This window comes from Tenrec ecaudatus, chromosome 16 (genome assembly GCF_050624435.1).
Source record: "Tenrec ecaudatus isolate mTenEca1 chromosome 16, mTenEca1.hap1, whole genome shotgun sequence".
NCBI classification, from domain to species: Eukaryota; Metazoa; Chordata; class Mammalia; order Afrosoricida; family Tenrecidae; genus Tenrec; species Tenrec ecaudatus.
In genome coordinates, this window is record NC_134545.1 from 88,812,570 (window position 1) to 88,827,386 (window position 14,817).

The 14,817-nt window shown below is 47.5% G+C and overlaps 1 protein-coding gene across 1 annotated transcript in view; it reads left to right on the forward strand.

The window, feature by feature from the left end:
- Positions 1–653: 653 nt before the first annotated feature.
- The window catches only part of LOC142428864 (glutathione S-transferase omega-2-like), a 36,635-nt gene continuing 22,471 nt past the window's right edge, over positions 654–14,817 (forward strand). The window contains exons 1-6 of the mRNA XM_075533755.1: positions 654–759; positions 838–902; positions 7,968–8,114; positions 8,339–8,447; positions 11,269–11,491; positions 12,524–12,625. Of these exons, the coding sequence (XP_075389870.1) occupies positions 8,081–8,114; positions 8,339–8,447; positions 11,269–11,491; positions 12,524–12,625 (468 nt within the window). The 5' untranslated portion in view covers positions 654–759; positions 838–902; positions 7,968–8,080. The remainder of the gene's footprint in view (positions 760–837; positions 903–7,967; positions 8,115–8,338; positions 8,448–11,268; positions 11,492–12,523; positions 12,626–14,817) is intronic.

Below are 14,817 nucleotides of genomic sequence, written 5' to 3' on the forward strand. Positions count from 1 at the left end.
GGAGAACATCAGTGCATCCCATGGAAGATGCAACCAAAGGCCGTGGTTAAAGTCAAGCTTATAGAAAGATCAGAAGAAGAAAAAAACCCGGGGCACACTTATTAGAATGCGGCTGTCCACCAGCCCCGCTGTGAGGTTTGCTGTACTTGTTTGTGGGCCGGCGAGTAAAACGTCTGGTGAGTTTCGGATTGAGGTGGGCACAGAAACTCCTTCGGGCGCACCGCTGGACTTCTGAAACAGGTCTGCGGTGGGCTAAGAAATCTGCATTTGAGATGAACCAGGAGCCGGGGGGCCACAGCCTCCGGGGCAGCTCTGAACAGGCGGACGTCAGAATCGGCCTCCTGACGCCCACCACCTCCGGCCACCAACACCCCCCAGACTCACACAGGGCTGACCTCTGCCGCCGACCAGCCGACCAGCCTACCAAGCCCGAAGGGTGCTCTGACCACTCGCGCCAGACTGATCTGCAAGGAGCTGGGATGCCGGGCGCTGAGAAGCTGCGGGTAACTGACCTTCCACTTCCGAGGACCACGTTTGTACAACGCGATGGTCCATTGGCTCCACTCGGCCTGGGCGCTTCCAAAAGCTTTGGCGATTGGCTGAAGCTTGGGGCCCCGCGACCAATTGGGTCCGATCGCATTGGAAGGGGCGGGCCCTTCTGGCCGCCGCTCAGCTCGCGGGCGCTACTGGCCTCAGTCCTTTCCGTTCCACCTGGGGGCTTGCCAGCTCTGTAGTGCTTGAAGGGACGAAGAGATTGAGGTTACTTCGGACGTTGGGGTTTCACGGAATGTCGGGGCCCGGAATAGTATTTTAAACGGTTTCTTTTTTTTAACCTAGGACATTAAGAGGAAGCCCGCCAACCTACCTTCAACGTTTCACCAAAGACTGTAACACCAATCAAGGTAGAAGCATATTGAAGGAAAAAAAAAGGCTAAAGGAATGTTGGGGCGAGGGGGGTGGGGGCGGGCGGGGGCGTGTTAAATGGTTCAAAGTTGGAACCATTGGCGTAACAATAATAATAGCGTCGTATTGGATTATAATCCAGAAGTATAAAAGAATTACCCCTGAAAGTCATACTGATATAAATAAATGAATAAGTAAGTGAGAGGGGCGAGGAAAGTCTCCTAAGTAGAAGAATTTAACAACCACACCACAACCACATTAAATGTAGGTACCCTCCCTTGGAGGAAATGGGGCTGACTTCCACAGTACTTACCATGTGGGTCTTGCACGGGGACTTTGCTTTACAAAGAGCGCACTCCGGAAGTGGGGAATGGGGCAGGGCGACTTGATAGGAAGAATACTATCTCCGACTGGGAATCAAGGCTAAGGTCATCGGTGATAAGTTGTGCTAACTGTATGTACCCTTGATACGATGCGAGAAAAATGGCACTTTTGTGGTCTCCCTCACCCCAAAGCCATGAAGAAAACATCACAATCCAATTATGGTCTCTCAAAGCCGTGCTAGCATTCTGCACTGACTGCCAGGTGATCAAACACAAGGAAAGCAAGAGAAAGTGGTGCCGTCAGAGGTTCCTGAAGAGACTTGATGACTAAATATAGTGTCTTGGAACAGAAAAAGGACATAAGGTAGAAGCTAAGGAAATTTGAAGAGGTGGAACTGTAATTAGTAATGTTGGACCAATATTGGTTTTTCATTTTAACAACTATACTATACAAATGGTATGGGAAGACCAAGTATAGATATATGGGAACTGTTTTTTGCCACTTTTATATAAATCTAAACTCGAAAGCTGCAAGGTTTTTTTCTTCTTAAAGGGACATGCACTTAACTGCACCCTGTAGCATGCTCTTGGAGAAAATTGTGGAATACTTGATCACAAAATCTTTGATATAAACTACGTTTCTACCAGAGAATGGTTAATAATTTTATTTATTTATTTAGTCTAATTCAAACCCTACTTCCTTCCCTCCTCCTAAACAGAGACTCATCAAAATGAAGGACAGGATTATTTCGATGTTAACATTCTTTTCCTAGAAAGCGTCAGTAATTAACCACACATGACCAAAGATCCTCACATTTTCAAAACATCCGATTATGTTTGCGGTGGCTGCGTTCCCTTTTGTTTCTTGGTTGAGTGACTCGGTAGAATTTAAGTGTAAACATGAAATTGGAGCACAAAAAGAGTGCGTGCAAAGAGGAGTTTTAAAGAAGTACTTAGTGGCCTTGAAAGGGAAGTAGGGCTACTTAGAAAGGTCATCTTTCCAGGGAAACCATATTATTCTGCGGTATGATTAAAAACCACATTACTGAAATGCAGCCTGCAGTATTCAGGTGGCATTAAACTGGTGCAATAAGTGGTATGAATTGATTTTCCTTCTCATCTGCCTGGCAAAACTGAATTGCATTGCATTTCCTCTTTATGAATTAAAAATTGGAATGCACCCTCTTCTTCATTGCTTGCCATGAATTTCAAAGTTTACAGAGCTCTTACCTGGATGATGTCCACACAATTTCATTCCAAACGAACAGCACACCTAGCTCATAGGTACTACAAGCATTCTCATTTGACCAGTCAGGGAGGGGAAGGTCTGAGAGGTTGTCAAGGTGTCCAAATCAGAGTTTAGAGCTAGCCCCTCGGGCTGCAGGGCCTGCAGGTGAAACATACACTCTGTCGCTCCCTTCCTGCATGGGGATGGATGTGCGTTCCACACCCTCTGACTTTCCACCCCTGCCTTCATTAGTCAGATTCACGCTTCAGAAATTGATGTTCCACTTAAAGACTATTTTGGAAGGTATGCAGTAGACTTTTTAAAAAATATGAGTTTTTTTTTCTCCAAAGATTTTTTCTAAGGCTGGTTTACAGAAAAATTTGGCAGAAAGTAGAGTTCTCAAATATTCTCTCTCCCTTTTGCTCACACTTTCTATAATTCTTGACATACTACTGTGATATATTTGTTACAATTGATTAAACTCCTGTTGATGACATTACTGCCTAGAGTTGACACTGGTTCACTCTTTATGTTGTACATTTTTATGGATTTTGACAAATACATAATGTCATGTGTCTGCTATTACATTATCGTAGAGATTAGATTTGTTGCCACCCAGATCCCCCGTGTTCCACCTAGTCATCTCTTCCCTTCTCAATATGACCCCAGTCCTTGGCAAGCACATAGGTAGTTTTGCTTTCCAAAACTGTGGGAGGCCTACAATCTATAGCTTTTCCAGACTGCCTAGTTGCAGTGGGTAAATCTGCTTGAAAAGCAAGGATGCTTCTTTGAGGACTAAGTGCATGTGACCCAAGTCCTGATGGGCTTCATATGCTTGTGAAAGTTGAACACTGAATAAGGGAGACATAAGAAGAATTGAGGCATTTGAACTGTAGATCCAGTGAAGAATATTGAAAGTGCTCAAAGGACAAACAAATCTGTATTGGAGAAAGTACAGCCAGAGTGCTCCTTGGAGGCAAGAATGGCGAGACTTTGTCTCACATACTTTGGACTTGTTGCCAGGACAGACCAGTCCCTGGAGAAGGACATCATGCTTGGTAAACTTGAGGCCTGACTATCAACTCGAGGCTTGACTTTTTGCTTCAGTTCTTTCAGCTTGAGATTTGTTACGCATTTTCTTCCGAAGGGCATGTCAAGCCGAGGGACAATGAAAAGGAGGAAGGCCCTCAAGGACATGGATCGACACAGTACCTGCAACAAGGAGCTCCGGCACAGGCACAATTGCAAGGATGGTGCAGGACCGGCAGTGTTGTGTTCTGTTGTGCGTAGTAGGGCCACTATGCATCAGACCGACTTGGTGGCATCTACCAACAACAAGGAAGACCAGTTAAGATGACTGTTATTCAAATTCATGTACCAAGTGCTAAAGCCAATGATGAAGAAATTGAAGAAGTCTAAGAAGTTCTTCAGTCTGAAATTGTACAAGTTTACAATCGAGATACATTGATAATTACTAGTGACTTGGATGTGAGAGTTGGAAACAAAGAAGGATTGATAGTTAGAGAATAAGGCCTTGGTGATGGGAAGTTTGAGATTGTAATGGAGAATTTTGCAAGATCAACACATTCCTTATTGCCAGTACCTTTTTTAATAACATAAATGGAGACTATGCACATGGACTTCACCAGAGGAATACACAGGAATAAAATTGACTACATCTGTGGAAAGGCAGTGAAGTTCCATCTCATTAGATGAGTGTGAAATAACCAAGATCAGGAGCTGGCTGGATGAGACCATCAATTGCTCATATACAAGTTAAGATTGAAGCTGAAAATAGTCGAAACAAGTCCACAGGGCCAAAATACTACCTTCAGTGTGCCCCACCCTATCTAGAGACCATTTCAAGAAGAGATTTGATACATTGAATACGAACGACCAAAGACCAGAGGTGTGTAGTGAGATAAAGACCATCCCACATGAAGAGATCAAGAGGCCATTAAAAAGACAGGTAAGAAAGAAAAAAAAAACCTGGATGGCAGAATGGACTCTACTAACTCTTGACTCTGCAGTAACTACAGAAATGATAAAAGAGTTGAACAGGAAATTTCTAAGGAAAGCTTGAGAAGACAAAGCTTTATAATGAAATGTGCAAAGACCTGGAGTTAGAAAAACAAAAGAGAAGAACACACTTTACATATCTCAAGCTGAAAGAACTGAAGAAAAAGTTTAAGCCTCAAGTTGATATATTAAGGATTCTGTGGGCCAAATGTGGGAGGCCTTAAGATGTGTTGCTTACCTGCAAGGTCAGCAGTTCCAAACCAGCAGTTGCTCCATGGGAGGAGAACTGGGCTTTCTACTTCTGTAAAGAGTTAAACGCAGTTTTGTTGTTCTGGGCACTATATTAGATGATAGCTTTCCCTATGATGCTGACTGTGGCCCTTAGAGGAGCAGGGTGGAACTGTTCCTTTTGAGTTTCGGAGACTGTAACTAACTCTTCATGGGAGTAAAAAACCCATCGTTCTCCTATAGAGCAGCTGGTAGTTTCAAACTGCCAATCTTGCGGATCCCACCAAGCCCAATGCATAACCTCTGTGCTACCAGGGCAGGCAGGCTCAAAACAGCATGGAACATGCAGAACCGCTGTATCAAAAAGCAGTAGTCAATCACTTCAAGAGGCAGCATATGATCACAAACAAATGGTGACAATTCCAGGACCCCAGGAGTTATTGGGGCAGTAACTGAAATGCTTACCAAAGATTGACACTGCTGGAAGCACTTACTAGTTTGTACAAAGAAATTTGCAAGTCCGCCTCCTGGTCAACCAACCAAATGAAATACAGATTTGTGCTCATTCCTGAGGAATCTGTAGCAACCGAAGGTGGCAGTTATTGAACAATATCACATGCAAGTAAATTTTGGTTGACAACCATATAAAAGCAGTGGTAGCAGTCTATTAACTGGGAAATGCCAGAAATTTAATCTGGATCCAGTAGAGGATGGGGAATGAGTGATATCATTACTGATGGCTCTTGGCTGAAAACAGAGAATAACAGAAAGATGCTTGTGTGTTACTGACAATACCAAGGCGTTGGACTGTGTGGCTCCTAACAAACTGGATAGCCTTAAGAAGAATGGGAGTTCCCGACCACTTCATTGGGAGCCTGCGGTCCTTGTCCCTGGGATAAAGAGGCAGATATGAACCAAACAAGGGAATACTGCATAGTTTAAAATCAGTAAAGGTATGCAACAAGGTTGGATTCCGTCACCATGCATATTCTATCTGTATGAACAGCAAATTACCAGAGGAGCTGGATTCTATGAAGAAAGTAGCATCAAGATTGAAGAAAGGCTTATTAAGAGGGTCGCCCTTTTTTGGATATCTTTCAATCAGTTGGTCAAGTAGCTGTCTTCCAAATTACTAATGACTTGCATATGATATTCAGATGACACAACCTTGCTTGCTGAAAGTGAGGAGGACTTGAGGCACTTGCTGATGAAGATCAAGGATTGCAGCCTTCAGTGTGGTTTACAACTCAATGTAAAGGAGACCCACATCCTCACAACTGAACCAATAGGTAACATAAATGGAGAAAAAAATTAAGTTGTCATGGGTTTTGTCTTGCTTGGATCCCAATCAGTGCTCATGGAAGCAGCAGTCAAGAGATTCAAAAGACCCATTAAGTAAATCTGCACAAGACGTCTTTAGAGTATTGAAAAGCAGGGGTGTTACTTTGAGGACTAAGGGGCACCTTACCAAGCCTTGGTATTTTCCATTGTCTCGGATGCATGTGAAAGTTCATCACGGAGTAGAAAAGACCCTGTTGTACATAGGGTCACTGCAGAATGGAATCGATTTAATGGGAGAAAAGTCCTAACAACAACATTTGTTAAGCAGCCATTGCATGCTCCATCTTTTTTGGACTTTCAGCCTTTCCACACTGATGTCTGCTTTAGAGGTGAAGACAGAGTCAGGCTTCAGACATTAAGATTTCTTCAACCCTACTAGTTGGTCACCCACCTTGGCCAAATCATTTTAAGGAAACTGCTAACTGCCTGACTCAGCGCTGTAAGACTCAAGGTAACTCAGCAACCATTTAGCCCAGTGAGGCGCAAAGTGCACTGCTCTTTCTCATTACCCATCATTGCCATAAAGTACTTTTGCTAGCATTTCAGCCCAAGCCTGTAAATCGAAAGGAGCTGTCTGTGAACTTGGTAAGATTCAGGAGGTCAGAACGAAGGTCAGCTACTTCCTTGATCTCATGTCATTGGGAAGGACAGTCCAAGCAACCCCTGCTCTGCCGGGCTGTTGACTGTGTGACCTCACTGAATAGAAAGGGACTTGCTAACAATTTGCTGTTGGGGGCAGAGCCGTGGCACCTTTACCTTTGCTTTCAGATATGTTGTTATTAGTTGTTGCCAGGTCTCCCCAGAGCTGTGTGTACAATCTGACAAGGAGGGCCAATTCAAGGCTGAGGGGAGTGGGGTGGCAGGCTGCAATATTTAAGGAAGCGCTCCTTTCAGCTGGGTGAGAAAGCAACACCAATTATTTTTCTTCCCTCCCTTTGGGGATGCAGCAGGGACCCATCGGGCTGCCCACCAAAAAGCCTGCAGTTTGAACTCACTAAACCCTTTGTGGGAGAAAGATAAGACTTTCTGAAGTTTCACTCTGCCCTGTAAGGTTGCTATGTACGAGTCAGGAATGACTCAATGACAGTGAGCTGGTTTGGGTTGGTCATCCACTTCCTGGGTTCCCAAACTTATTTGGCTTACTGCCCCCTTTAGAAAAAAAATTGCGCAGTGCCCCACCCATGATGCAGAATAAAGTGTAGGTATCTGCTTTGACATCCCTTCCTGGATTGTTCTAGTGCCCCTCAGGGGCGGCATTGTCCACTTTGACCAAGGGCTAGGCTGCCACCCACTACAAGGTTAGCAGTTTAAACTCAACAGCTGCGCCATGGGAGAAAGGTGACACTTGTGTGCTCCAGTCTCTGAAACCCACAGGGACATTTCCGCTCTGTCCTATAAGGTCGCTGTGTGTCATAATCGATGTGGTGGCCATGGGTTCGATTAAGCCGCTGTATCACGGCAAAGTCTGAGCTTGCTAAAAGAAAATTAGAAGCTCAGGCTCCTTAGTGATGTGGCCAAGCGAGTGTAGCCTGGGAGAAAAGTCTGCTTGCCCTGTTCCATTTTCCTTCCATGGGTTCCTGGGTAGGGGAACAATTTGTGCTCGACTTTCAGCTAATCTGAAAGTTGGCTGTTTGAACTCACCCTGAGGCACTGCGGAAGAAAGGGCTGGGAATCTACTTAAGCAAAGCTTACAGTGGAGCAAACACAGTGTGTCTCCATAAGTTGAAATCCCCCTGATGGCATAGATTTGGTTCAGGTTGTTACAAAGCAAAACAAAACAGCACATGTTGGGCTGAATGTCCACTCTTCATATCTTCCTGGTGTGGAGAAGAAAGCCCACCCAAGGTTATACCCACCTGTCCAAAGCATAGTGTTTAGGCCCATCCCTTCTCTTCCGCTTCCAATTGTGGGCAATGTCTCCCCAGGTGAAGTTTTCCAAGCTCATACCCTGGGCCACTTCTGCCTCTGCTCTACCAGCCCACAGCCATTCAATCACTTGCCTGGGAGCTGCAGGGGCACACATCAGGGTGCAGAGACCATGTCCGGAAATGCGACCAGGGCTCTGAGGAAAGGTGAGTTTTCCCCACATGGACAAGGGCCCACAGACTGCTGACACAGTGTGGCTGGGATGCAGACTCGGGAGATGGGGCTGACCAACAGGGTGGGCACAAAGCCATGTACCAAAGAAGTGCTCTCTGGCACTTAGTGTAAGAGCCCAGCCCTCCTGGGGCCCCGGGAAGTGGGGCAGCTCCCCTTCCACCTAACTAACCAGTTCCCCCCACCCCGCCCCTTGCAGGATGCCCGCCCCCAGGGCCGGTCCCAGAGGGCATTATCCGCCTCTACAGCATGAGGTTCTGCCCCTACGCGCACCGAACCCGCCTTGTCATGCATGCCAAAGGAATCAAGTGAGAAGTTCCAGCCCCACTTGGGGTGGGGGGTTGGGTGGGGTCTTTAAAATCTGGGGTGCCCAGCCTCTTCTTTCTGGGAAAAGGTTGATTCTTTGGTGGGTTATCCTGAAATGCAGACATCTTTAGGGATTTGGGTCTGTGTACAAAATGTTTAAGAGAACCCAGAATTAAACCGACGACGGTTCTGATGAGCTGGTTCTATCCCATAACACGAAGGAAGGAATGACACTGGTGGTTTCCAGGCTGCCCACCAAACTGCCCCATCGAATGCAACCTCCTTACACCTTCAAGTCAACCCTGTTCTCATGCTTCGTGCAAACCTAAAGCCAACATGTTCATATCAGTCTTCCTATATGCCCACCCACTCCTGCTGAAATGTAAGTCCTTGGGGACTTCATGCCCTTTCTTCCCTGGCTGGAAGAGAGTGGGCCACAGTGGTGGCATTGGCATTAGGCACTATCATGAAGGTTCCAGCTCCTGGCAACCCTGCACGCCACAGAACAGCACATTGCACATCCCCATCCTAGCTGCCAGGCTGCAGCCACGGCTCCCACCCATCTTGCACAGACTCTTCCTCTTGTTCACTGACCCTCCGCTTGATGAAGCACGATGTCCTTCTCTAGAGACTGGTCCCTCCTGATAACGTGTTCAAAGCACATGCCGCCCTGGCTTCTAAGAAGCCTTGCTATTCTTCCTCCAAGACAGATTTGTTTGCTCATCACCAATACCATCATGCACCAATTCCACCATACAATTGAAAGTGCCCGGCGGAGTCTTGAAGCAACATCTTGGTTCTTTAACACTTTAAGGAGGTCGTTGGCAGCAGCTTTGCCCAACACAAAGCGACTTTGTCCTTTGGTTGCCCCACTTAGTTGTCCATGAGAGTTGATTGTGAATCCAGACAGAATGATCCTTGCCGGCTTCAATTCCTCTCTGTTTATCCTGTCGTTGTCTACTGGTCTCTTTGTGAGGATTTCAGTTATGTTTACACTGAGTTGCAATCAATACTGAAGGCTTCAGTCTTTTGTTTTCATGGGCAAGTGCCTCAGTCCTTCTTGTTTTCATCAAGCACTGTTGTGTCATCTGTGTATCAAAGGCAATTTATAAGCCTTCCTGATGCCCTGTTCCTCCTCACAGAGGCCAGGTGCTCAGTGTTTGTTGGATAAATGAAAACACTTGTGTTTTATCAGCCAGGATGGCACAATTAACTATCTCAATCCACCCTTTGCCAACCCGGCACCTGTACACAATTCTTTAGCCATATATACTTATATAATTTCCGGACATTGATGAAATCACACTTATACTTATCATCAATCACATGACTAGCTGGTGCAGGTCTGTCTGTGGACGGTGGAAGGATGTTGCTGGAATGTGGGCTGCATCATGCCACTGGCCTCAAAAGAGAAACGGGTTAAGAATGTGCTTTTGATTCTTGTCTTGGGGAAGGCCAGACATTGCAGATGGATCCCCAAGTTTGAGATTCATGTCAAAGAAATGCAGAGCGCAACCGAGAGGCCCGCCTTGAGTAAACATGGCATCCCATTTCCAGATTTTTCCCTTTTGCTCCAACCTAATTGGTCCCAAGGACACCAATCTTGGGAGAGAAATCATGACAGACCCCTTGGTGTCTTGCCCATGTTGACAGACCGTGAGCTTAGGAATTGATGTGGATGTTTCTCGGAGGCAAGGTTTCTTCCAGTCAGCAGTGTTGATGTTTCTGGTGGGATCATTCTTTGTGGGGAAGGGACAGAATGCTTGGCAGCATCCCTGGCCTCATCCCCTAGCTGCCAGGAAAACCCCCTCTCCAATGGTAACAACCCCAAACATCTCCAGACATTGCTCAGTGTCCCTTGTGGGGAGAGGGACAAAATCACTCGTAGTTGCAAACCACTGCTTTAGAGTTGAAGATGATGTCCTGGAGTCTACACTGAGAAAAGAATGTACCCCTTTGGTTTCTTTGATATTTAGAAACATAGGAGAGACCCGGTGGTCATTGTATAGGTCTGAACCCAAATAAAAATAAACAACAACAAGAAGAAAGAAAGCTGTCACATTCTTCTGTTCTCAACACCATCCCAAACATCTTAGCCATTTCCATGCATTCGCTCCTCAAAATGACCAGAGATGGGAGCAATTCATGGAAGCCGCATACAGCGGGCTGCAAGAGTTTGGTTTAGGCCACACCGCTGGATTTACCCCACTCCAGACAGTCTGATGGCTGACCCAAGCTCCGGCTGCGAACGGGTGCCCTGTTCCTCTGTGGCCTGTTCAGATTCATATTCTCAAGCCTGAGAATGTTTTAAATCGGTCATGTCATGGTTAAAGCCGGGGAGCTCTGAGTCAGACTGCCTGGAAGCGACCATGGATCGGTTCCTTGCTGTGAGATTCCACCTCCTGAAGCCTTATTTCCTAGGAGGCAAACTGCTTTCTATGTAACACTGTTCACAGGAAGGTCACAGTTCTCAGGAAGGTCACCAGCTACTCCTTGGGAGAAAGATTGGGTTTTCTACTTCTGTGAAGAGTTACAGTCTCGAAACCCACAGGGGCAGTTGTGCCCTGTCCTATAGGGTTGATGTGAGTCGGCGTGGACTCCTTGGCAGTGAGGTGTTTGTTTGTTTAAACCTACCTGGAGGAGGCACGGAACCCATCGCACTGCGGGAAGGGCGGCCCTTTCATCCAGAAGCTAAACTTTATCAAAGTTTCAGTTTGATCACCTTTGAGTTTCATCAGTGGATTGCATCCACTTTCCAGATGAGCCTCTCCCTGCGGACACCTCTCATCTCACTCCGCCTTGCCTTGCCTTTCCCTCTTCCAGATACCAAGTAGTCAACATTAATCTGAGATGCAAGCCCGACTGGTTCTACACGAAACACCCCTTTGGCCAAGTACCCGTCCTGGAGAATTGCCACTGCCAGCTCATCTATGAATCGGCCATCGCCTGTGAGTACTTGGATGATGCTTATCCTGGAAAGAAGCTGCTACCTTGTGACCCTTACGAGCGAGCTCGCCAGAAGATGCTACTGGAGCTATTCTGCAAGGTACACCCAATGATTTTTCCTTGGGTTTTAAAGCAGTATGACCAGTATGTGATTCACGCATCCTACGAGTCACTCGTTCAGCCACATTCAGAAGAGTTGTATAGACCTCCCCACAGTCAAGTTCAGAACATGTTCTTCCTTCTTGCACTCATTGTTATTAGTGCCCCATTCGAGATAGACAGATAGATATTATATATATCTAATAGGTATATATATTTAATATATATTTTTTAAAGACCACACACACTCTTGGCACTTTCTTCCCCAAACTTCACCCCATGTTTAAACCCGCAGTTAGAATTGCTTTCCTTTTGTTGGTTCTGTTTAGTGATCCACTGCAGGTGGATAACTAGTGTGGGCTCACAGGTGGTTTAGGGCCACGGCTGCCCAAGGTGAGCGATCCAGCGGGTTTTCCCTTGCCCTTTTTTCCCTTTGAAGCAGCAGCAGGCTTAGTGGGCAGCGTTCTAATGTCGCTGTGACCAGGTGACTGGAAAAGGGGGCGCTTGAAAGGGGCTATGTCCCAGGATTCGAGCTTAAAAGCAACACTGAGGCACAAAGAAGACCATGCCCTTCATGTCTAGGAAACGGGAAGACTGGAGGAAAGGGGGAAACTGCTGAGCGGGGAAGAAAAAGTGATGGAGAAAATGTTAGATCACTCCTTCTGAAGAGAAATAAGCAACAACTCACTGATACAGATTTGGGGGAGGCACTGAGTACTCACCATGTCCTCACCTGCTTAATTGGTTATAACTCGGTTGCTTTTTAAGTTGAGTACTATGGTTGTGCCCCTTTCTTGGATGGGCGCATGGAAGCTCAGAGAGGTAAGTGTCCTGTCTGCACAGCATGGAAGCAGCGGGTCCAGGGAGGAGCACTGGAGAACCAGCCTGCTCTGGGGGGAATCCTGGAATTAGAGAGAAACTAGTACCAGGTCAGGGAGCCGGGTGTTGGCCTTCCACGCTGACTGTTCTCAGGCGGAGAGGGCCAACGGAGCTCCTCCGTCTCCTCCACTCAGAACCTCTGCCCTCCGACCAGGTCCCAGGATTGGCCAAGGAGTGTCTGATAGCACTCAGAAACCGGAGAGAATGCACGGAACTGAAGGCGGCTCTGCGCCAGGAATTCTGCAACCTGGAAGAGGTACACGAGGGGCCCCGGGAGGGAGGGACTCAGACCAGTCACCTGCTTCCTCTGACACCCCCACCCCTCTGGGCTGATTCTTTGACCAGACTTGGCTCAGGCCAGCCTCTCATCATCTGATTTCAGCTTGCCCTCCATGAACCTGTTCTGGAACAAGTTTTCCAAATCTGCCCCAAGCTAGCAAGGACTTGTCCTTTCCTATGTGGTTCTGTGGGGCTACTGTTGTTTCTGCTAATGAGACCGTCTGTCTGGGTCAGGCAGCGTGCTCGACTGCTAGTCAAAGGGACCTAATGACTGTACATTTTTCTTAAAGGGGCTCGTTCTCTCATAACGAAGCATGCACGTGCGTGCGCGCGCGCACACACACACACACACACACACACACACACACACACACACACATACACGCCAGAGCTAGAGAGTTCAGGGCTGTTTGGATGGTCTCCGTGGAGTGATGGTCTGAGCTGCCAACCTGTGCTTCACAGCCCATCAGCTAACCCACAGGGTCCCCAGGGCAGCTTAGAGCAGAGAAGCCACCCACATGCACACCTGCTGCCGTCTAGTCCTCCCGGGCTCGTAGGCACCCTCTCTGGGCTTTCGGAGACTGTAAATCCTCCCTGGAGCAGACAGCCTCATCTTTGTTCCCGTGAAGTGGCTGGTGGGTTTGAAACTGCCAGCCATGCAGATAGCAGCCTTGGGCTTCACCCACCCTGCGACCAGGGCTCCGGGAAATGTGAACAAAAAGGCGAAAGGCCTTACCTCTTAAAGGATCCCCCAGGCCTTCTGCCTGATGACGGAAGTTAGTTGTCGCCTACATCTCCTTGGCCACATGTTGGAAGTAGATCACAGCCTGCTCAGTAGAAATGGGGTCTCTAGCGGAAGGACACCTCGCACAAACGTAGGGCTCTGAAGTCCTGGACGAGGGTCAGGTGCCGTGGGGGCCGGTGGCGCTCTCTGCTGCAGGCCCCTGATTCTCCTGGCTGCCAGGGTTCCTTGCCCCTCACATCTAGATCTCTGCTCCAGAAACGGATCGTTTCCCTTTCTGGGTGGTGTGTGCCTGTGCTGGCAGTCAGCGGGATGGATGAGCTGATAAAAATGCCCTTCTATTGGGCTTTCATCAAGTGGAAGCAGATTACATGCATTTGCCCTTCCAGTTGCCTATCTTGGCTTTGTGCAGTATTTCTGCCCTGGACTGGAGGTCGCAGCCTGGAGCCTGATGGAGGTCCTATGGGGTAGTGGAAAGAAGCTGTGTTCCTGGACCCGAGTCTGGGCTTCACCTCGGGCTCTGGAGCGCTCCAGGCCTTGGTTCCCACATTCATAAAACAGGGCGGTGCTTTGAAGCATCCTCACAGCCTCCAGGCTCTGCAGAGCGGCCCCCTGGGCAGGGCAATTCTAGAGTCAAGAAGGTGGTGTAGTGGTCCGACACTGGGCTCCGGTCTGCAAGGTCTGCAGTTTGAAACCACCAGCCGCTCAGCGGGCATAGATGAAGCTTTCTACTCCAGTAACATGTTACAGTCTCAGAAACTCTCGGGGCGAGTTCTGCCCTGTCCTAAAGGGTCGCTGTGAGTTGGCAGTCAGTATATACAAAGCACAAACTGCCAAAATTCTTTGAATTCATAGCTCACCTCTGCCAAATCAATTTCAACGCATCATGACCTATAGGGTGGCGTGGAACTGCCACGTAGCATGTCAAAGCTGTAATCTGTACAGAAGCAGACTGCGTGCGTCCTCTTTGTCCCTCAGAGAAGCTGATGGATTCGAACTGCCTACTTTTGGGTTAGCCAGATGCTTCGTCTGGGTTTCTTTGAGGTAGCTTCTCCAAACGCCAAACTCACTGGCATCTAGTTGATTCTGACTCATAGAGGTCCTCTAGGATGGGGTAAAACTGTCCCCTTGAGTTTCTGAAGCTTTGAATCTTCACAGAAGTAGACAACCTCATCTCTTTCCCTTGGAGAAGCTGGTAGCATGAACTACTGACCTTGTTGTCAATGCATAGCCCACTGCGCCATCAGTGTGCTAATTTCTAAGGATATAAAAGTTCAACATCTTCAGGGGGCTTAATGGACCAGCTCCCGGACATTTTTCACTTGGACTTTATCACGGAGCCCTGGAAATGCCTGCTGCTAACCAACCCAGGTTTAGGTAGCTTTCACTGTTGGTAGTTAAGCACCGTCGGCCACTCAGCATTGTCC